Source organism: Lutzomyia longipalpis, chromosome 4 (assembly GCF_024334085.1).
Source record: "Lutzomyia longipalpis isolate SR_M1_2022 chromosome 4, ASM2433408v1".
In the NCBI taxonomy this organism is placed as follows: domain Eukaryota; kingdom Metazoa; phylum Arthropoda; class Insecta; order Diptera; family Psychodidae; genus Lutzomyia; species Lutzomyia longipalpis.
In genome coordinates this window covers 13,144,255-13,168,876 of record NC_074710.1, presented here as the reverse complement: position 1 = coordinate 13,168,876, position 24,622 = coordinate 13,144,255, and the positions used below count along the sequence as shown (strand labels likewise).

The following is a 24,622-nucleotide window of genomic DNA, read 5'->3' as shown; positions in this document are numbered from 1 at the left end:
AAAAATAATTTTAAACCTCTGGAGAAGAGCTTGTTCTAGAGAAGAGCTTCCTGGACATATTCAGTGTGCTAGTCTCCTCATCATGCTACATACAACACATAGGGTAGCACATAGTATGGGAGGAGGTGGGCGATTATTTAAAGGGTCAACGAGGTGAAGAGTTCATTTGGTAACTTCCGGTGTACGCAACCGACACTTCCCGGAAGAGCGGGCGTGGAAAAAAGCTTCAACATAGCATATGTGTGAGCAGCAGCAACCGCCTGGCATGAGATGGCCACAGCAGACTCTCTGCTGGGGTAAATATAGAGAGCTTCCGTGCGCAATATGAATTGCTGGGTCTGAACTCAATAATATTGTGCTGTGTTTGTTCGTTTATAATAACTTTCCTTTTTGAACTTCTTTTTTTTCTGTTGTTGAGTGGAGCAAATGCGCGCGGAAAAATGGTTATTTTACCGACTCCGCCCCATGAGGAGTCACCCGTGGCTAGTTCATACCCCGCGCGGCTCTCATTCCGGGATCTCAGCTGCTTACTCGCAGATGCACTCACGACGGCCCCCTTTCGGCACATATTGAGGCACAAGGCAAAAGGAGATGGAAGACATGGAGAGCTCACGTGCGCATGCCATTCGTTGGATGAGAGTTTGGTGGGATGCGAAAAAAAGGTGGGAATTCAACTCAATCGCAGCCCTGATTTGCCTCCATTCCGCCCGATCCATCCGTGTTCACTGATTCCCGTCAGTACATCCGTGACTCTCGGGCAGTACTGTTGTGCTGCTTCCTTACGATTTGCGTGCATTTTTCATTGTACATAAAACTGATTTTGCGTGAACTTTCAAACGGTTTTACGGATCAACTTAAAAGAATTTATTCTTATTCTTTACTTCCTTCCCAAAATCTTAAAATATTTTTATTACAAAAATTCCTCATTTTGAACGATTAAAGATAATCGCGAGAAAGCCGTGAATTATGTGACAAAGTGAAGAAAAATTCCTTTGAGATTAAAAAGGAACTATTTTTGGGATTGAGGAATTTTACATTGAAGAAGAGTTTTGTGATTGAAAGTCTGCCAAGAGCATAAGAAAAAAGATTAATAGTGAATGTGAAAAGATGATGAGAAGAATTTTTGTGCCGAAAGACTAAAAAAATTGTTGAAGAGAAGAAGAAATGTGACGAATTTTGTGACCACATTAATTTTTTTCGATGATAAAAGTTCGTTGTGATTTGTGAGGGATTTTTTTTGGGAATTCATTTGCGTGGACTCTAATGGAGAATTCAGCCTACGGATCGGCACATTTGCCATCACCAGCCCTCGTGGTATTCTCTCAGGCAGCTGGGGGACTTGGGGAAGCACTGAGGATACAGCGACCATTTCATTCTCAAGTACGACGATATTATTTCAAAATCTTCCTAACCCGTTAATGGTTTAATGAAATTTTCTTGGGCGAGAATCTTCTTTTATTCTGTCCAAGAGAGAATTTTTAGTCAATTTATCTTTGCCTGAGGAAGAGAGAAATCCAAGTCCTCGACGCGTCACAATAAATAATTTCGCAAATATAGATTTTTGTGATTTGCAATTTTTAAATTAAAAATAACTCCGATAACTCAACAGTCAACACAAAGAGATAATACAGCTTCTTTATTAGGGAATTTGAAATTTTTGTTTTCAAAATATTTTTTGTCCATTTTTTGATGATTTTAACCGCCCAGAAAAAATGTAAGATATCAGCAGTTTTAGAACTCGAACTAGAACGTTCGACAACTTATAATTTCTCGACCATTATGAAGTTGTGGAGTTTATTAAAAAAAAAATTTCTTTTAATCTATGCATTAGTTAAGATTGCTAATTATGTGAACTCTTTTTCTTAGAATTATTGAAGTTCTGAAAGTTCCAAAAAGTTCAGCAAACATCTTAATTAAAATATTAGGGAAAAATGTCCTAAATAGAGACTTTTCACATTTAGAGTTTCTTTTCTATTAGGAGAAAAATGATGAAAGAATTTTCTTCCAAGAAGAAAAGAACAAGAAATTTTAATATTTCTTCTCTGATTTTAAACATGAATTAAAGTATTTTTTATTATTCAGTTTTTTTATGATTTTTATGATTAAATTATAATTAATTGTTGTGATACCTACATAATCTTAATATATAAAGCTGAAATGTTTGTTTGTCTGTGGCACATGAACTCCTCCTAAACGGCTGGGCCGATCTTGATGAAATTTGGTATGGGGGTAGAGGGGGTCAATACGAGTTGCAAGCGCTATGTGGGATTCCGCCCCAACCCCCCTTTAAAGCGCCCCCACAGAAAAACTGATTTTTTCCCATTTTCTACCTGCTGAAGGGTCAGATAACGGGATTTTTTTATTTTTAGAATTTTTCCGGGTACCGTAGTATTCATCCCCCCTACTAATATACGCCCCCTTTTATGGCTTAAAATGGAGTTTGCTCACACGTGATTGGGGGCTAGGGTTTACTAGTAGAGCTTTATTTTAAATAATTTTTCGAGTTCTCACTACGTTCATTAGAGTTTTACTACCGAAACCAAACATTTTAGAACCTTAAGGTAACGTAGATACGTCCAAAAAAAAATTATAAAGTCCAAACTTTAAAATTATATAGATAATTAAATTCTCAACAAAAATTCTTGAATCTTTGCCCAAAGAATTCTAAAAATCTTCTACTAACCGAATTCATTCAGATTTTGTGAAAATAAGAACTCATTTTACATTTTTCTGCACTAAAATTAACAATGGGTCGAAAGGATTTCAAGAACTTGAAATCTTTGATATTTCATTACGAATTCTTGAAATTTTAAAATTTTCTTCGTCGTTGGTTTTTACGGGTTTTTATTTTTTGGTGAGATCGTATGTTAAAGTTCTTTTTTTTTTGGTTTAAAAAAAACAAGAAAAGGGACAAGATTTTCTCTATTTTCCTCAGTATATAATAATCATGAAATGATTTTTTTAAACACTTTTTTTGTTGTAACTCTCAATGCAGCTTCCAGACGCAAAGGATTTGCATCACTTTGCTTTGGGGAGCTATGGGGCTCATTTGCTACATGGTTTCCCCCCACATTTCCTGCATCCCCTCAATCCGGCCGTGAGTACAGCCGGTGGCGCCAATGGGAGCCCTTTTGGTGGCGGTGGGGCCTTTGTGAAGCCCTTCCCGTCTAATCTCCCCCTACCATCGGCATTTGCACCGCCAAAATGCGTAGGACTCACGGGATTGGAACAGGTGAGCACACAGTGGGGGGTTTTGATAATTTTTTTTGTGTATTTTTTGTAAGAAGAATTTCTTACATTTGCAGAATATGATGTTTCCCAGTGGTGGGGAATCCTTCCGCACGGACTCATCGAGTCCTGCGTGTACATCACTTTCGCCTCCGGTTAAGGAGGAATCCTTGGAGGGACATACGAGTGAAGATGGTGATCGTGATCGAATTTGCTCGCCGGAAAGGAGCCCTGAGACACCGGGATTTCGACGTGAGTACATTCTTTTTTTGTTTTAAAGAAAAAACAACTTATTTTACCTCTCTCAATGTATTTGTAAAAGGTTGTTGGAACCGCCTTTTCCCAACCATTCCAACATATGAATAAAAATCCCAAAATGTTACTGACTTTGAGAGAGAACGAGAGGGGGTGTGAAAGATCAAAAAGAATCTTCTCTATTTTATTGGTGAAGCGTGCTAAGAACTACTCAAGTGTATTTAGCACCTTACTGGCTATCGGTTTCATCTTGAGATCAACCTCCGATTTCTTCGTTTTTTTTTCCTTTAATTTTATTTTCTCTCTCTGGGCGATCTCTTTGTTGATCCAATGTTGAGAATTTTTTTCTACATTCTTTCTTTCATCTATATCTAAATTGAGAAAGAGACTCCCAATAAGAGATTACAGAAGGATGAAAAGAAGTGAAAATTGGTAAATTAAACAAATAATCTCTAAACCATTTCCCATTTCTTATCGCTCAACAAAGTCTTTTAGAGACTTTTTTTGTGTGTTTTTTAACTCATCTCCAAGAGATTTTTCATTCTATACCGCCAACAATGGCTTTTTATTTCTTATTGGTCATTTTTTCTTTCATATTGCTACTCAATAAGCGACAATGATGAGTTTCTTTGTTCATCGAACTCCCAAGAAGGGAGTCTAGACTTTTAAAAAAGTTTCAATACATTGGTAAAATATTTATTTAAATTATTACGCACAAGACATTTTCATTCTTTGGGCGCTTCTTTATTTTTTTATAAGAGTATTTAACAACTGAGAGAGACCACGACCTTTTAAGGCGTTCCATGGACAAGTTTCTTCATCATTTCTCTTCATTTGGGTGCATTGGTTGATGCCTCAATGCTGTGTCTCGATTTATTTTTGTTAAAAAGTATTTTTAGTCAATTTCATCTGATACTACAGTGATGGACATGTTAGTAGATCCATTAAAAATATTTCTTCATTTTAGATGTAGATAAGAAAAATTATTATCACTTCAAATATCACTTTTAAAGATAAGAGTTAAAGAAAAATGATCCAATTTGTTTGAGGATTTGTTCAGTATACAAATCAAACATTTAACAAATTACGGGGGCAAAAAAACATCCCTGTGGCTGCACCCCCAGAAAAAGAACCTTCCAATCGTTCACAATTGATCGGAACACTCACCCTCATTCATCCTGAATGGTTATTGCCAATTTTCACCCAAAAAAATACAAGAGAAAAAAAAGGCGAAACGGGTGACAAATCTCGTGTGTGTGGCGGAAGATTCTCTCTTTTTTTTGCATTTCTGCCAGTGTTAAACGTGCTCCCAAAATTGAATGTGGAACATTGTCATTTGTCACGGCGTAACAAGGAGGATCGAAAGAAAAAATAAATAAATATTCTCGATGGAACATAATATAGCCCCTCGAACCCCTCTTGAGGCAATTGATTGTTTTCAATTTGCCTATGCCTCGGTAAAAATATGACAACATGAATTTCATGGTTTCTTTTGGGGGCATCATTGTCCTCCTCTCGAGAGTTTGCCTTCGCGACTCTTCCCCTCCGGCCAAAAGGCAAATGTTTAAAAAGTGCCAAAATAGCCGTGAAATACTTTTATGTGTTAAAATTGACATAAACACACATCTCATGGTTTAATGCGCGCAGCAACATCGAAGAGCACACGTGACGAATGCAACGAGACCATCCCACTTTTGAGGACAGAGTTTTGCCTGTGAATTTGCCCAAAAATTGCGGTAACAATTAAATTTCTCGCTTCAAGTACGCTCTATGGTCTATGCAAGCCAAAAATGTTACGCGATTTAACTAACCGTATGTTGGGAAAACATTAACAATGAATGCCCCCCCATTTTCCATGAATTTTCCCTCAGTGTGTCCACATTTTCGCGCCACGCGGAAATTGGCCCGGAGGACCAAAAGGTACAGAGAGATACAAATTGCGCGGGTTTATCAGTTTGAAATTTTAATTGATCTTTTTATTTATTGCGTGTTCGTTGGGTAAAACTAAAACATTTAGTAAAACTAAATGTGAAAGAGAATATAAATTTTCATGCTAATTTATACGTTCTAACTATGTTTGTACTAATTGGTTAATTCTTATATGAATGACAAATATTTTCCCAACAATTCTTTACCTGATGAAGGGAGACTTTGCTCTCGAAATGTCAAATTTTTCTTTCTTCTTACAACGCTTTTTTTATGTAATTCAATTTTTAAAAGCAAAATATCAGCAAGAGAACTTATTTCGGTCAGACTTGATTAAACTATATTTCTAACATTATTATTACTAAATCTACACTTTAGTTAATATTTTTAAGGGTCCTACTAATACGAAACTTGAACATTTTCAGTAGAATTGATAAACCCCCCCATTCGATTCTATCCCCTATTTTTCAGATCACCCATCACACCCCCAACCCTCAGAATCAATTTACAAGCAACACCAACACATAAATTAATTACCAAATGGGGAAATATTTGACTTGAAAAGTAGACCATTATAAATTCACTCACTCCAATGTTCTTTTTAGGGAATCATTTAAATCAATATGCAAAAAGATTTTTCAAGGGGAGTTTTAGCGGGGTTTGATATAATTTTTCTTAATTGGGAATTAGCATAAATTTGGTGGAAAGTGAGATAATTTTCACGGTTCTTTTTCTCCAATACGAAGAGAGCTGTGTTTTGCTTAAACGAGGAGTAATATACAAGAAGTGTTGAAGATTGTGTGAGGAGTTTTTGAGACTTTTTTTGTGGTTGAGCACCAATAAAGAATCATTTAGTTAATCCGTGAAAAATCAATCAAAATTGCCCCCAAAGAGGCGTTATTTTTTATAGTCTGAACGAATGGAGAGATTTTGAGTTTTAAAAAATTATTAGTATAGGTATTACCTGGCTCTGAGTGCCTTTAATGACTCACCCAATGATAATTTAATATCATAAAACAATCATTGGAAATCATAAAAAATTAAATGGAAAAGCTTTTTAAGAAAAATATGTGCGGATAAAATTTTATCTTAAATTCACTTCTCGCTCACAGAAGATTCTGTGAGACATTTTTTCTCCTTAAATTCTTCTTTTTGAAAGGGGCTATGAGAGTCATAAAAGGAAGATCCTCAGGGAGAATTCGAAAAGAAGAAAAGAAAAAAAAAGAAGTTGGTTCTTTAACTTCTTTAAGTATTCAAGGAGCGCACATGAAAAATCACATTGCAATTAACATTATTGATGAATATATGGAATCATGACAATTATATCGAATGCATTTGTGGCATATTTTCATGTATTAATTGAGTGGTTGTGATGAAGGGAGATTCTTGAAATGATTTCAACACCAATTTTGAAAAATTTATTCTTCTTCATTGCAAAATACACTGGTGGGCAAAATTTAGAGAACATTTCTTTTTCATTAGATGCTTTTATTGGAAGTTTATTTGATAAATTACTCAATAGTTTCTCAAGCTTTGAGTCTGCAGGAAAAAGACTTCGTTCTTTCAGAATTTAATCTCTGAATTTGTTATATAAGATCCAATGGATAAGTTTTAATTTCTTTTTTAGAATTAGTGAGCAAAATGATTATTCGCGAAATATGAATGTCCTAGACACCACCTGCCTCCATTCTACCACAATAACATTGGATTTCCTCAAAAAGGATTTATTCTTTGTCAATTTTCATCCCAAATAATTCCCATTTCGTGGGGGGTTTTATGTATCGATTTGATGACCCGAAATCTGAGATGATTTTTATCTCGAACGACTCATCCGCATAGTCCTGTAAACCCTCCGCATTATCCTTATTCCCTGGCTCTCTTTCACATTGTTGTCTCCTCTCGTGCCATTCCCGCACTGCCGTGTCATCTCCTGCGGACATGGTGAGTGTCGTTTACAATGAATTGGCAATTTATGACGCTGTTTGCAATACTTCTCGGTCTCTCTCTTTTTTCTTGTTGCTGTTGTTGCCCATCTACAGCACACATTTCATCCACGATTCCAATCCCATTGCAAATTGCCCGACAAAATGTATTCAGTTTCATATTTTTATTGCACTCTCACAGTCAAGAACTTCTGTGCTACGTTATGCTCTCTATAAAATTCATATTTTTTTATTCTTTTGAATCGCGCATCCACCAAAAAGATTCTCTTAGTCGCGCGGGAATTTATGAATTGATTCACCGAGAAGACAATCGTGAGGATTTTTGGATGCTTTGACGAATTGAATGGCCTCTAAAAGGGGAAAAAAGGGAAACAATAAAATTTGTCCCTCATCCTCTTTCTCCTTTAAAGTGTTTCAAACCATCCCCAATATCCCACGTATATGTACTACACGCTCCGAGAGGGAAGATAAGGGGGCGCACCAAGGGAAATTGATGAGTGCGAGCGTGTAAATTCGGCAATAACACCTAAAATGTGTGTCTGATTTATTGATTTCTCATGAATGCCAAAACCTCCTCCATTTCGGCTGTGAAGTGCCTCTCTTGAAATTTATTTGAACACCCAAAAGTATGAAATTGTGGGATGAGGGTTTATTGCGAGTGGTATGGGGGGTTGTCAGCCCTCCCCTCCTCCCCCGAAATGCATGAGAATACCCAAAATGTTTTGAACCGGAAAAGTTGTTTGAGAGTTGCTAATTTTCCGCATTAATTATATTTTCTACAACACACCCACGTTTAAGCTCTCTAAATTCCCTCCTTCTATATGCCTAATTTTGTGCAGTATTGTCTCGGGCTTAGATTAATGTTGTAAGTGCAGTGAATATAAAGTTATCTGCTTAATCCTTCAATGGACTTTATGGGTTACGTGGGTGTGTTGGATAAAATTTATTTATTATCACCATATAGTTAAGTGAATTTAACATGGAGCTTGTGCTGGGAACTTACATGATGCTTAGACTTACCTAAAGATTTTCATAGTTTTTTTTTTAATTTATTATTTATTTCAATATGTTTTGATATAAAATCATATGTAGAAGTTTTCGTATTCTTAAAATATTAAGAGAGCTTAATAATAATAATAATTTATTTCTCCCTTTTACATACAAGTGTTTTTGGGTTAAGAGAGCTTAATATATGAATCTGAAATAGCCTAAAAAGCTTTCCATTTGCCGCTGGGATCAGCAAAAAACATTGGTAAATGTTTGCTCAAAAATTTAAACAATGACGTCATTATTGTCTTTTTTTAGCGTTTTGTTGAGGTCATGCTTCAAGTTGTTAGAACTGAGAACTTAAAATTACAAAATAAGGGTTGATTGTGAGAAGAATATTTTCTTTTTTCATACAATTCGTCCAGATATTGGATTTTTGATATTCTGAGAAAAATCTCATACAATTTTGACATTTTATTTTCTTTTAATTGTTTCTTTCTAAAAGAAAATTTCTTTTCCTGAGCTTCTTAAAGATCCTTCTGATTATTTTCTAGAACAACAAATTCTTTTTTTATTCTTTTAGAGAACGATGAGAACGACAATAAAATTATTTAAAAACTTTAACTATCAAAATTTTACAACAACTTTTTATAAGAAAAGAAAAAAAAGATTTTTACCATATTCAACCCCTTACTTTAAACAACAATCCACCCCCTCCCCAAATTAACGTTCATATGTACATATATTGGCAAAAGGATCAAAAGGGTGTCTTTTTCACCCACTTATTGATTGATACAGATAATTGGATGGTGGTCAAATGTGTGACAGAAGAGTTCAGGGTTAAAAAGGGGTTGCTATATGTACCGAAATGGTTGTCGTCACCCCACGTGCAAATGAGAACCAATGTATACATGATGATATGGCGCTCTCCTGCAATTTATTCATTCATTCCATTCATTCAAATACTGAAAAACTGAAAGTAATCTGTTGGTCCAATTTCTCAAATTTCCCACATCACTTAACACGCCGAAATGTGTGTGATGAGGAGGTACAAGAAGTGCGTTGAACACAGTGGTGACTGCAAGATAATCCCATTCATCCAATTTTCATCGTCTTCCTTTGATGGTGGTGTTGAGTTGATGCGCTCCTGCGGTGGGCCCCTTTGAGTATCTCTTTTCATTCCGATGAGTGTCGTACCTTTTGACGTGGCTTCTGTTCAGAGAGAGCAAAGCCCGGTGTGTGTGACTTTCTTATGTGATTATATTTCAGGCCTTAGCGTGCAAAATGACTTTTTCGGGTGTTTGTTCGCCTTTTTGGTGCATCTTCCTTCCCCTCGTGTGCTCACCAGTTGGGTGTTGTGTGAGCTCTTTGGGAAAATATCCCACAATTGAGTACACTCGCTCGACAATGCCAATGATTGACAAATTACATGGGGTCGTTTTCTGTTATTTAATGCTCCGCATGCACACAACCCCGCGTTCAAATGACTATACCCGCTTTTGAACCAATTTCGGCACCATTAGAGCACAACTCCCGACGCATCTTTTCACCCATTTCTGTGGATCATCATCCACTCACTTCTCGTTGACACTCTTCGCATACAAAATTGCATCCATCCAGGAACTATATATGGATGTAGATGTAGGTCTCTTTTGAGGTATCATTTTGTTGTGGCAAATTTGTGTGCATTTCCCAAATCGATTTTGTCACATAATTTCAGAGAATTTAGGAGAGATATTTTAAGGGGTTTAAGGGCAAAATTATGTAACACCGTCAAATGGGGTGAAAAAGGACAGTTTAGAGTTATTGCGAAAAATTGAGGCTTTAAAAGTTTTGTGTGCAATAACAGCTTATTCACTTTGCTTAGTCTTGCAGTTTTCTGTACCTTCTAATACTTTTTTTTATTTCTAAAAACATTGTGTTTATTTTACCCCACATTGGGGCAAAAATGATCACGTATTTTCTCTGGTAGCTTGGTAAAGAATATTTTGCCAAAAGGTAGTATAGGTTTTATTAAAAAACTAGACTTTATTTTAGAGAAAGTTGACATGTATAAAAGAATTCAAAAAAGAAAAAAAAATACTGTGGAATTGAAAGCTCTGACTTAAAATGTTATTCAATTTTCTGGGAGAAAACAGAAACTTTCGCTGTAACGAACACCAAAAGAGACATTTTAGGACGATCAGGAAGATCTCTGCATTAGGAAGGAGATTTACTTCTTTTATTCTTAATCTAACTTAACCCCTATAGCTATGATTGTTTTTTTTTTTTTAATATGGAGGACACGAATTTTCAACCTCAAAATTTGACTTTAATTTTTCTTTTGTCGCGACGAACTTGTAGTAATTAAAATTCCCTAATGTAGAATTTATCATGATAAGTTTGGTAGATTTGATTCTGCTGTGACGGTTAGAAAAAGTCAAATTGGCAGTGATTACCAATTTTGTCTTTCAAGTATAAAATCTTTTTTTTTTTTTTTTTTTTTTTTTTTAACCCACCTCCACCCCTCAGGTCCTCAGCTCGTAGAGCTGATTTCGGACCGAGGCATTGCCGCAATGGCTACTTAGCCCGCTAGTGCATTACCCCAAGTGCACTAGCAGAAAAAAAAAAACACAAGGGAGTGAACAAATAACGACGAGGCCAAAAATAAGAGGGACATCACTTAGACTTTGATTTCATTAACGTGGACAAAACAATCAATTGCACGCAACGCAACAACCGAACGTTGTTCGAGAGATACCGCACAAATATCTCTAGAACACACAAAACCACCACATTTCAGTAACAAATCATCTCGACCGACACAGGCAACACTACAGAAGAACAAGACAAAGTACACGAATGTCCTGCCAAAGCTCCTCCTGAACGAACCTTGCTCTCGCAAGTAAACGTTCAATGAGCAAATCAAACCTGATTTGCAGAGGCATGATGCCTGACAGGACCTCCACTGACATTGTGTGTGTGCTTTGCATCAACCCAAGGCAACATCGTAGCGCCTTCCATTGAACTCTCTCTAATTTAATCAAATGGGACGCAGCCATTCCACCAAATGCAAAGCAACCGTACTCAAGAATAGGGCGAACGACAGTTTTAAAAATAATAAGCATAAGTTTAGGGTGTGCACCCCAACTCAAGCCAGCAACAGCTCTAAGGAAATTGAGACGTAAGGAACTTCGCGCAACTACATCACGACAATGAGCCGCGAAAAGGCATTTGCGATCAAAAATCACGCCTAAGTACCTAAACGTGTTTGTCTGAGGTAGTACAGTGTTATCCATTTCCACTTGCACCACAACTTCCCGATGCGTTTTAGAGAACACTAAAACCTCAGATTTTTCCTTGGAAACACTAAGTCCTAAACTGTCATAAAACGTATTCAAATTCCTACAAGCAGCAGTCAGTTCGCTTCCAATTACTTCAGCATTCGCACTTTCAATTCCGATCACTACGTCATCAGCATACTGCAGAATGAAGCAGTTACGTGGAACATAGCGCTCAATATCATGGACATAGAGATTATACAAGGTAGGGGACAACACCGACCCCTGAGGAAGGCCCAATCGACCCACTCTTTTGGCAACTATCTGAGAATTGTTAACGACCATCATCTCCCTGCACTCCATGAGACTGTAAATTGCAGCCACAACTCCGCCTGGCAATCCCAAAACCCTCAAACTTAAGCACAACACATCTATAAGAACCGTGTCGTACGCAGAAGCAACGTCCAAGAATACACACCCCACAGCATTTTGGTTTTCAAATGCTACTTGCACCTTTGTATGTAGTGCGGCAATACAATTCTGTGTACCTCTACTCCTACAAAACCCGAACTGCGAGTTAGGAAGAATATTGCTATCAGTCAGCCATAACTGAAGCCTGCACAGAATCAATTTTTCGTACAATTTACGCACCACTGACAAAAGGCTGATAGGGCGAAAGTTCTTGGGGTTAGTTCTATCTTTATTGGGTTTTGGAATAGCAATAACTTTAGCCTCCTGCCACTTCTCCGGAATCGTGCATGATTTCCAGAAGTAATTAAGAAGACCGAGCAAGGCTTCAATACCTCTTCTAGGAAGCTTCTTCAGGAATATTGCACGAATATTATCCGTACCTGGAGCTTTGTTCCTGAGTGATTTAATGCCAAACTCAATCTCCTCAAAACTAAACTGGCCAGTCAACTGATGGTTATCGATACCATGTTCATTGGGTACAAAGAAATTTTGAGGCTTCGCTACAAATGGCGGCGCTAATCTATCGGCAAACTGTTCTGCCCATTCGTCCCTAAACACACTTTGATTTTGTTTTGATAAACCTCTGAACGACCTAGCCAAATTCCACATTTCTGACAGGGCTGTGGAGCTTGAAAAGGACGAACAACGATCTCTCCACAAACCAATTTTCTTCCGTTTCATAGTGCGTTTAGTAAGGGAATCAATCCTTGTATAGGCAAGAAAAGATGCTCGATCACCGTACCTTTGAAATCTTTGGAAAGCAGAGCGCCTCAAATTCCAAAACCTACGACACTCCTGATCAAACCATGGCTTATTTTGTTTATTTTCACGTCTGAGCATAGGAACTCCTGCTTCGTTCACAGCTGCAAGTACAGCATCAATGAACTTCTGATATTTATCCACACTATCAGGCAGTGACTCAATTTCCATTAGCTGATTCTCAAAACTGGTGTTAAACTTTCTCCAGTCAATGTATGAATAATCGATTCTTTGGAATGGATCATTCTGAGCAGCAGAATTAGCTGCATTATCTCTATTGCAAGAAATAGTCAGCACAATGGGAAAATGATCACTGCCCAGTGTGTTATCATATGTGTCCCATACACAATCAATCGCTAAAGCTTGTGATACCATGGTTAGATCAAGGATGCTAGGTGAACAAGGAGGACAAGCTACTCTCGTAAATCTGCCATCATTAAGTACAATTAGATTGGACCTTTCCACCCATTCCTCAATTATTCTACCGTTTGCGTCAGTCAACTCAGAGCCCCAAAGACTACCATGCGCATTAAAATCTCCCATAATAATCACCCTACCATCAGAATTAGAAGGTATAAGCCTATTAAAGTCACGCTCACTCAATCTATGGTTATTTGTGGAATAAACTGAGAATATACGGAACACGGTTCCGTTTACTGAGAGATCAATGCACACACAGTCGCCACCCAAATCCGCTGAAAGTTCAACACGTGTATAAAACATATTAGATTTAATGGCTAACAAAACACCCCCGCCTCTTGGCGACCTATCTTTGCGCACTATGTCATATCCGGTCAATCTAAAAGACAGACTGGATAGTTTCGTTTCCTGAATAGCGACAACACTTATATTAAGTTCGTCACAGATCGCAGCCAAATCGTGCACTTTCGATCGGACGCCATTGCAGTTCCATTGGAGTAACTTAACCACATTTATTGTTTCACTAGGCATCTTCCTCTTCCTCCTCTTCCTCCTCCTGAAGGAAAGAGCCTAACAACTTGGGCAGAAACCGTTCTACAATAGGAAACACAATAACTTCTAACAACTCAAGAATATCACTCTCCACATCGAAAGCTGCCAAGAGTTTCAAAACAACTTTCTTCCAGCCTTTCGGCTCGGACTCTTCAGAGGACTTTTTCTTAATCTTTATGCGTGCCCTACTAGTCTGACTCTTCATCTGTTTCGCCTTCCCCTTCTCTTCCATTAACCTCTCCTCCTGTTCGGCTACCTTCTTGCGATGAAACTTCTTCTGAGTCAATCGCGTAACATCAAATGCGCTCTTTGGTCGCTTGACTCTGCGTTTGACTTTATTGTCAAGAGATTCCGCCACCGTAGGGAAATCAGAATCCGAATCAGACATATCATCTTCCATCCCACTGATAGCCTCAAAAGGATTTTCACTCTCAAAAAGACTTCTCTTCGATCCATGTGGCCCTTTAACAACCTGAGAGTACGATACATTATGCCTCACTTTAGCGTTCTTTAATGCTTTTTCAGCATGTAAAGCCCACCCCATCCACTTCCACCTCCTTTGCCTGAATATAAACCCTGAACTGGGTGAAATCTTTGTCCAAAGGAAGCACGTTTGCCTCATTTATCCCTGTGAGAATCACCTTAACCTTGTCCGAGAAAATCTTGCGTATTTCAATGATAGTTTTGTACTTCGCATATAGCTTCTTCGACAAGGTTACCTGATTCACTGATTGCCCATCTTTGCCCCTAAAGTAAACCACAAAAGGGCCCTTAGCATCAGGAGCATAAAACCGAATCCTATTAGCTAATGCCGCCACGTTTTGGGAAGAAGAATTTGCCGTGTTTTGCTTAAATTCATCAGGATCGGATTCAAATTCGTCTCCATTTGCACGACCACCACTGTCTAGGTATAGTGGGTAAGACCTATCAGATTTTAACAATTTCAAAATTCAAAATGGCCGCCTTCTGCCATTTTGCTACATCAACAATTACTTTCACCTACTCAGATGTATTTTAAACAAACTAATTGGCGCCCCGCGAAGCGGGGCGCCTTTTATATACATAAAAAAATATAAACATATAAAAATATAAAAATATAAATATACATATATAAGTACAATGATGGTCCAACAGAGTAAAGGGAATGTACTGGTAAGTTTCACTTACGGGCTGTGATTCTTCCTTCAGATGACAGTCCAAGTGTGGTGAAAATTGAGATGGATAAATTTTTAGGAATGGTTTTCTCACGCATCGAATCACAGCCAACGCGTGTAAATTCTGGGGAAAGGCTTACTCATGCGCGTTGGCTGTGATTCGATGCGTGAGAAAGCCATTCCTAAAAATTTATCCATCTCAATTTTCACCACACTTGGACTGTCATCTGAAGGAAGAATCACAGCCCGTAAGTGAAACTTACCAGTACATTCCCTTTACTCTGTTGGACCATCATTGTACTTATATATGTATATTTATATTTTTATATTTTTATATGTTTATATTTTTTTATGTATATAAAAGGCGCCCCGCTTCGCGGGGCGCCAATTAGTTTGTTTAAAATACATCTGAGTAGGTGAAAGTAATTGTTGATGTAGCAAAATGGCAGAAGGCGGCCATTTTGAATTTTGAAATTGTTAAAATCTGATAGGTCTTACCCACTATACCTAATGAAACTTCAATCAAAAAGCCTCTATCAAGTACCGTTAAGCCGATATAAGGCAATATTACAACAATCGGTACATATGGAAACCTGTTTTGGTCTATATCTCAGAAACCGCGACATAAATTTTTTTAATTTTTTTTTGGTTAAAAGGTGTGCCTATCACCTATAACATACTAAAATTTAATCGAAATCTATCGTCCAGTTTTTGAGATATTAATCGAAAACTGGTCGAAAACTCATCGAAAATTTTATTTTTCATTGTAGGCCCTCTAGCGGTAACTTTTGAAACTTCCTATGTATAGATAATTGTAGACCTTTTTGAGATCTTTCATTCAAAACCGGTTTGGTTAAAATCGGTCAACCGGTTTATGAGTTATGGCCGACTTTCGATAAAAGTCTATATTTGCTAAACCGCTTGTCCGATTTTTGGAAATGGGTTATTGTTGAAAAGGTCTTAAAGGCCCCTACAACATATTAAAATTTCAGACCTCTACCTATAATAGGGGCTGAGATATAGCAAAAACAAAATTGAAAAAAATTAAAAATGGCGGATGCAGGGGAGGGGGGGTGAATTTGATATCATAGTTGGACGACTTCCAGTCGATAATTGAACTTTGCCGTTGACCGCAAGTCTCTATCTATTACCGTTCTCTTGTAATTGAGCTCCAAACTACGGCCGGACGGACGGACGGCCGGACGGACGGACGGCCGGACGGCCGGAAAAGTTTTTCGGCGCATACGTTTTTTGGAATGTGGGGACCCTAATTCGTGCTCATACCAAGTTTGAGCCCGATCCGACGACCTTGAGTTTTTGAGTGGACACAGAAGCTGTGCTATTCTTTTCTTCGAAAGAATCACAGCTAAAAACCCGAAAATTTCCCCACCAGAGAAACTAAAAACCCGGAAAAAAGAAAACTTCACCCCAAATAAATAAGAAAATATTGAAAAACCACCCCCAATCACTAAGAAAAACTAATCTCAAAATAAATCGCCTCACTAACTTAATAAATCTCAAAAAATATCCAAAATTCACTGAACGACTCTTCTAATCGACCACTCACTTCAGCAAGCGAAACGCAACTGAGTATAAAATCTATACGTATCAAAATCATTTTATCAACATTTTTATGAATTTTCAATAAATGTTGTAAAATTTAAAATTTTTCATTTCACAGATTAAAAAAAGTTTTGTTCTTAAGTGTACAGTGTATAAATATTTTCCCGAAACATTGTATGATTTTTTTATTATTTTGCACTTTTTGGAAGAATCATTTGGAGGTTTTAATTGAAATTTCACATCAACCCTTTCCTCTTTCATACTTCCACCCCCACCCACAATGTTGTGTGCCATATAACAAATATCCCTGGAAAGCAGGAAAAATTGTGTGATTGCAAGGATACAAAAAGCCACAAATCTCATTAAATTGTGGGCGATTTTCTGGTTGTAGGTTTTGCTTTTTGGTTTTAAATATCTCTATATGAAATTGTTGGGGTAGTGTTGGGGGAAAAGAGTTGCTCACACCCCCATAAAATAGATAGAACAACGACATAGTGTCGACAGATTGATGATGGTTTTAAACTGAAGTCAATCATAACGCGTCCAGTTATTAGAGTTGGTATACCACAACGCGGATGGGTCAGTCTATGCGTTGTAATTTAATTTGTGAGCAGAATTAGTAGGCAAAGTTGATTTTTTTATGATATTCATCAATATGAAAGATAAAAATGCTCATATCTGAAGTTCTATAAGACCTACAGAAATTTCTTGACTAGTTTTGGAAAGGTATTAAAATAGGCTATAAATTGACATAAATTTCAATAATTTTCAAGGTCACCTCTAGAACACAAAATGGCGGATTTTTGTTTTACCAAAACAGTGTTTGGCATTTTTTGACCTCAAGGAATGGTTCTAGAGGTTTTTAATGTTCTAGAAAGTTGTAGAGTTTTGCAAAACCTTTAATTTGATACCAAATTGAGCAAAATCGGAGAGACCGTTCAAGAGATATGGCTCTTAGAACTTTTCAAATTCAAGAATTTTTCAAATGGTCATATCTTCTAAACGGCGACATAGATTTTCTTCATTTTCGGACTGATGAAAGATATTGAGTCAGGCTACAACATATCAAAATTTAAAGGAAATCTATAACAGATGTTCGGAGATATAGCCCCTTAAAGTTAGGCAATTTTTGTTTTTGATTTTAGCGCCTCTTGTGGCCATTTTAGGAACTTGGAATGTTCTAGAGAGTTGTAGGGCTTCTTGAAACCTTTCATTTGAGCCTGAGTTGGTCAAAATCGGTCAAGCCGTTCTCGAGTTATATCGAAAAAACACTTTTTGCTTTAGGCCGCCATATTTGCTAAACGGCTTGACCGATTTTGAAGTATGAATTGTTGATGAAAACGTCTCACTGAGCTCTACAACATACTAAAATTTCAGGCCATTAGCTATAAGGGAAGTGGTTGACAGTATTCCAAAATGGCGGACGGCGGCCATCTTGGATTTTGAAAATGCAAAAATATGAAAATTTACACCCACATTTCTATAGAAAACTTCAAACCGGAAGTCTCTATCTATTACCGTTCTCGAGCTATAAGGCAAAATGGGGACCAACGGCAGGCCGGCCGGCCGGATCAAAAATTTTCCACCACCATTTTTAGAATGTGGGTTGTCTAAAACGTGCTCATACCAAGTTTGAGCCCGATCTGAGGTGGTCGGTTTTTCCGACGATTACAATACTTGGTATGCCACGATTGTGGTATACCAACTAATTTTCTCCGTGTTTTCAACGCATTTCACCCCCTCCACATAAAAACCCTCGCGTTTAGAGTATTTTCCCCAAAATGTGTGTTGGGAAATTTTTGGGAGCTCCTGTGTGGTGGTCTTGTGGATAAAATTCATATTTAGCGCACGTACTATCTGGCTTTTGCATAAAGAGTGGTACGTGATTTTAAAATATACGATGCAAAATGTGTCCAAAATTAAAATCCCCGAAAATTTCATCACTCGCGCGCGCAACCACCACGGCAGTTCTCTCCCCTTTCCTGGGTGGCTGTTGCACATCTAACTAGCTGCTGTGTGTATGGTGTAGTGTCCACTGTGGGGGCGTGATGTGGAAGGCAACAATTGAGGAAGCGGGGGAGATACATACATGTATGGATGTAGTTACATATGGCGTGGTGAAAAAAAAAGAAGTGCTCAAAATTAGATATTCCCAATGGCTTTTCAATTACTCCCCACAACGCGTGAGGTCCCCCGCAAAAATCAAATACCCATATATACGTAAATTCTGACCGAATGGCGAACCATAGTCCACACAGGGTCGTGGGGGTGGAAAAAGTGACCACTTGTGTAATTACCCGTGTTCAAACTTCACTAAAATTGGACAAAAAGCCACCCATTGAGGGCACAACAACCAAATGTGATGAATTTGGGCGAATTAAGTGATTTTGTGGGAGAATGAGTACCAAACTCCGCAAAAAACATACTTTTGCGTGGGCGACAGGTGTGACGGAGTGTTTTTAATTCATTGCACAATTTACCATTTTATACCAATTCAATTGGTGATCCTTGTACGTAAAACACAATGCGAAAAAACAACAACAAAGTCTACTTAAATGAAATTGTATTAAAATTAAAAATACTGCATGTGTACCGTCAATTGGGGTAATTGTGTGAACAACTGGGTGAATAGGAACAATTCTTATTTGATAGTTATCCTTTTAACAATTCTCTTCTCTAATTCATCTTAAATGTTTTCCATTTGCCCCATTTAACTGTACAGAGGCAAAAAGTCAAGAGTTTTTCCTTTGATTTGCGACATTTGTTCAATTGAGGCATATCAATGACTTCCACAATTTATTCCAATTGTTCCTCTCAATGAGTTACTTTTCAAATTGAATTTAATTTATTTCATTTGAAATGAAAAAAAAATGTTTGCAAACATTTGTATATAAACACGTTTTCAGGCTTTTCAGTGACTTTCGAACCACACAAAGACTCAATTGTATATCCTTTGAAGTATAAACGATTAAAAAATATATATGGAGTATTTTGAAGGATTTTTTTGTTCCTCTTGTAAATTAAAAATGAAAATTAAACCATGCAACTCCCTTGAAAGTCATTTATACACACACGCAAAAAGCCACAATCGCTTCTTAAAATGTTTATTGTTACAAGAAACTAAACATAATTTCCTGCTCTTCGACAGAAGGAAACATTTGTTCATTGGCATGTTCTATAATGCTATTCCCTCCCTTTTGTTTTTGATAAATTCAGATATGTTACATTTCTTGAAAACATCTCAGACATCTTTTGTGTATTACATCCTTTAGCACAAAAAAATTATGTCAACATATATGAATGAAATTTTGTAGTAAATTCGCACTGAGAAACTTTGTGAAAATTATTAGGTTTTGAACTTCTTTTTGAACTAAATAAGTTAAATTAAATCGTTGAATTCGAAAAGAGTGAGTTTAAGAGAGAATTTAAACCATTCTTACGTATTTTCATTAAGAAAAAATAATCTTTACATGCAGAATTTCCCGTTAAAGAAAATTAGTGCACTGTAAGCTTTAGAGGAGATAGCCACAATTTGACCACAAAACATCTTAAAAGAGATTTGCCGACCAAAGACTTCCGTGTGTGTGCTATGGTGGACGGGAAAGAAGGTCAGAATTTTACAATGTTTCTGTCGGAAGGTCATAAAATAGATGGAATGCTTCATGTACTTATTGAGCACTCAAATGGATGGTGGAAAGTGCACTAAAGGGTCACTCAAAGTGTAGCACATATTGCATCAATAAAATTAGGAATCTCAAATGCGGGAAATAATAAACGAAAAATGGATGCTGTGTGAAGAGAAAATTTGCATCAAAAGTGACGGAAGATTGTAAAAATATAAACTTCCTCTTCATATCCCCGGAGAGATAAAAAAAAACTAACCTTTTGGGTATAATTTCACATTGGGGGCAAAAAGGATCATTTAGTAAAAAAAAAAGGATAAAGAAAAAAGTTATGGGCTTTTGCCACTTTGAACCTCCTCCGCATGCGTGTGTGGTATTTTTATTGCCCACTCTCGTTCCTTTAATAATCTTGCAAACTACTTAAAGCCCATCAAAGGCGAGAGGAGAAGCTCAAAGAGATCACACAGAATGACTCTTTGCGAGGCATATTTAACCATTTATTAATTAATGTGTTTATATTGGCTTGTAAAATTTGTGCATCACCACTCGCCCCGGATGATGGGGCCTTTGTGCACGCAAAATCTCCTCCTTGTCTTGACCACAATATTGCCGGGGTAACGTCAAATTTGTCTTAAGCCTTCGCGGTATGTTTGAATGACCTTGGATACAAAGCTATTTTCCTTCAATCAACTTCCCCGCATTACGATGTACAAGGCAATATCTCTAAGTGAGGTTCGATGGGAAGAAGAAATTGTTGCTCAAAAAGGTGAAGAGCAAAGTCACAAAGTTGTGAGACAATCGCGCGTGATATATTGCAATGTTTGCCCACGACAGTCCCCACAAAAAGCCGAACGGAAGATGACTTTAGACACCAAAAGGAAGTTTTGTATGTATTAACTATCTACGTAATCCATCAAATTCCATACAACAAATTATTTATATTTCTTTGTATATCAATGAGTGTTGAGAAGAGTCCAAATAGTGATCAAAGAAACACATAGCCGAATGGGAAGTTATTTAAAGAGTTTTGTGGGTCATTCAAAAGCGAAATAAGGAATATTTTGTGGCGCCGGCTATGTACTTGAACCGAAGACTTTATTGTTGCGAGCTAAATGCTCTATCTACTAAACCGCGATTTGCTTTTAAAAGAACTTTGAAGGTATTAATATTTTTTGAAGTTATTCCTAATCATGAGGCGTTCTCATTTATAAATATGTAAAATTTCAAACACTTTAAAACTTTTTTGATAAAAAAAAAGTTTTTAATCGTTATTACCAAAAACAATCTGCAAAATATGATTAACAAAACTCAAACGAGTCTGATTGGTTTATCAAATTAGTTGGTGTTCCACTTCGTGGCCAACACCAAGTATTGTAATCGTCGGAAAAACCGACCACCTCAGATCGGGCTCAAACTTGGTATGACCACGTTTCAGACAACCCACATTCCAAAAATGGTGGTGGAAAAATTTTGTTCCGGCCGGCCTGCCGGCCGTCCTGCCGGCCGGCCTGCCGGCCGGTCGCCCAAACTTTGTCTTATAGCTCGAGAACGGTAACAAATAGAGACTTCGGGTTTGAAGTTTTCTATAGAAATGTGGGTGTAAAATTTTATTTTTTCGCATTTTCAAAATCCAAGATGGCCGCCATCCGCCATTTTGAACTACCGCCAATTACTTCCCTTATAGCTAGAGGTCTGAAATTTTAGTATGTTGTAGAGCTCAGTGAGACGTTTTCATCGACAACTCATACTTGAAAATCGGTCAAGCCGTTTAGCAAATATGGCGACCTAAAGCAAAAAGTGTTTTTTCGATATAACTCGAGAACGGCTTGACCGATTTTGACCATCTTGGTATCAAATGAAAGGTTTCAAGAAGCCCTACAACTTTCTAGAACATTCCAAGTTCCAAAAACATCCGCAAGAGGCGCTAAAATCAAAAACAAAAATTGGCTAACTTTAAGGGGCAATATCTCTGAATCCCCATTAGGCAAATCTTTTAAATTTTGATATGTTGTAGCCTGACTCAATATCTTTCACCAGTCCAAAAATGAAGAAAATCTATGTCGCCGTTTAGAAGATATAGCCATTTGAAAAATTCTTGAATTTGAAAAGTTCTAAGAGTCATATCTCTTGAACGGATTGTCCGATTTTGCTCAATTTGGTATCAAATTAAAGGTTTTGCAAAACTCTACAACTTTCTAGAACATCAGAAACCTCTAAAACCATTCCTTCGGGACAAAAAAAGCCAAAAACTGTTTTGGAAAAACAAAAAGCCGCCATTTTGTATTCGAAGGTGACCTTGAAAAGTATCTTAATATATCCCAAAATATAGCCTGTTTTAATACCTTTCCAAAACTGGTCAAGAAATTTCTGTATGTCTTATAGAACCAGAGATATGACCATTTTTATCCATCAAATTGCCGAATTTTACAAAAAAATCAAATTTGTATACTAATTCTGCTCACAAATCGCATTACAACGCATAAACAAACTTCTACACGTTGTGGGACACCAACTCTTATAACTGGACGCGTTATGATTGACTTTAAAATTCAAAACCTTTTTTTCAGTTGCAATTGAAGTTCCTGTCGTGCTGAGTTAGTAAATCATTCAGAAAAATTGTTAATCAATTATTAACAAATAGCCATTATTCTGCCAATAACAATATGAGAAAGCAAAAGGTATAGGATGAGTTCGGAAAAGAATATAATTTAATGCTTTCCAGCAGTAGCATTGGTACAAACGATGTGACTAGAACGTGGTGAAAACAATGTTTCTCATACCGAAAAATTGGATTGGATATAGGTACACAAGTTGAGAAGATGGTTAGTGCTTCGGGTGCTCTTCATATATGCATTAAGTGTGGTATCGTTATAAAATTTGCATTCAATGGAATCATCTTGTGGTGCACTTTTGCGAAAAATTGTCTTCGATCGCACCATCAATTCCGCCAAGGAGCGCACATCTCTTCCTCTTCCATGCATATTTTTTTTTGTTTAACGAAAAATATGGACACCGATACTCTCGCGTTTTATCCTTGGCAAAAGTGATGAAAATTGAAGAATATATAAGAATATGCGTACAATGTGAGAAGACTTTGTGGGACTTTTATCAGTTGAAGAAATCTCTACCGTGGAGAACAAGAAAAATCATCATAATTGATAAATGCAAAGGCAAGTGGATGCAAAACAGTGATCTCGATTGATTGTAAAGTTATAAAATGCATTTGTACAACGAAATAGACCCAAAAGAAATCAGACTTTGTGATAATAATCAATGATTTACTCAATTTTTAACCTTTAAAACACCGAGGCTAAAAATTAAATTTACCTCATTTCCTGAAAGAATTCACTACAAAAGTGACCTCATACATAATGCAAAATATATCTCCGGCAATGAAGAGTTAATTAATTACAAATTCGAAAATTTTAAAGAAAAAATACTTGAACAAAACTAAAACAAAAAAAAAACATTTCTTTCAAATTCTTCCTTAAAGCAAATCTTTGCATATTCCAATAAAACTCATTGAGAATGCATCGTAAGATGCATTTGACACTCTCTTGGCGTTTTCTCTGTTAACGAATAAATTTCATTGAGAGGAGGAAAAATATTTATTGCAATGGATCACAAAGTGAAAACTCAACCCAGCTGCATCATGGCAATTTCTCAAAAAGATCAAATTAATGCAAAAAGTTCCCTGTGTGTTGTCCTTTTTGCAAGGCAAAAGCCACTCTCTTGTTTGGCATAGAGATTTCAACTAGAGATGCATACGTAAAATCGGAATGTTTGTGCATGCATTTCTCGTATACGCGCCTTTGGTAAGTTGCAAAGTGCATCAAATACATAAATTTTCATGATTTTTTTTTATTTTGTTTCTTTTTTTTGTCTCTCTTGCAATAGATCCACATGGAAAATTCCAAATGAAAAATTGGTATTTTATGCAAGAAATTGAGCACCACCAATGTGAGATAAAATACCACACAAAATACAACACACTCCAAAATGTTAAAATACAAACATAATGTATTTGGACAAAATAGAGCGCAATGTGACCACCTAAAACCATTAAATTAAGTCAGTTGAATTTTATAAAACCTCTGACCCACTCTCTCGTTGCAGAAAGGTCAGCTATATCCCTGAAAAAGGGTAAAAAAAAACAACGCAAAACAGGATAAACCCCGCGAGAGTACGAATAGCTCGTATAGAGATTAAATATGCTCAATTTCTCATTGAACAGTTCGTAAATCTTGTAACTCGCTTTACTGCGCGTCTCACTTTGCAATCCCCATGTTTGACCGAAAAAGGTTTATTCTCGAGATAAAAAGAACAACTTATAAAATATAGGTATATGTTTGTATGTAATAAAATAAAGAAAGAAACGAAGTAACATCCAACAAGGTGGATTAACAATCTGGAAGAGGATTTTTAGGAGTTTGAAAAAAAAAACTCCATGAGACAAATACTTAATACGAACGAACTACTTC

General features: G+C 36.9%; 1 protein-coding gene across 3 annotated transcripts in view; it reads left to right on the top strand.

The window, feature by feature from the left end:
• Positions 1–737: 737 nt before the first annotated feature.
• The window catches only part of LOC129796450 (protein Teyrha-meyrha), a 58,073-nt gene continuing 34,188 nt past the window's right edge, over positions 738–24,622 (top strand). For 2 of the 3 annotated variants that reach the window (XM_055838374.1, XM_055838373.1), the window contains exons 1-3: positions 738–1,380; positions 2,996–3,232; positions 3,306–3,480. In XM_055838374.1, coding sequence (XP_055694349.1) covers positions 1,264–1,380; positions 2,996–3,232; positions 3,306–3,480 — 529 coding nt within the window. In that variant the 5' untranslated portion in view covers positions 738–1,263. Of the gene's footprint in view, positions 1,381–2,995; positions 3,233–3,287; positions 3,481–24,622 lie in introns of all 3 variants that reach the window. The other variant, XM_055838372.1, reaches the window with a different exon arrangement.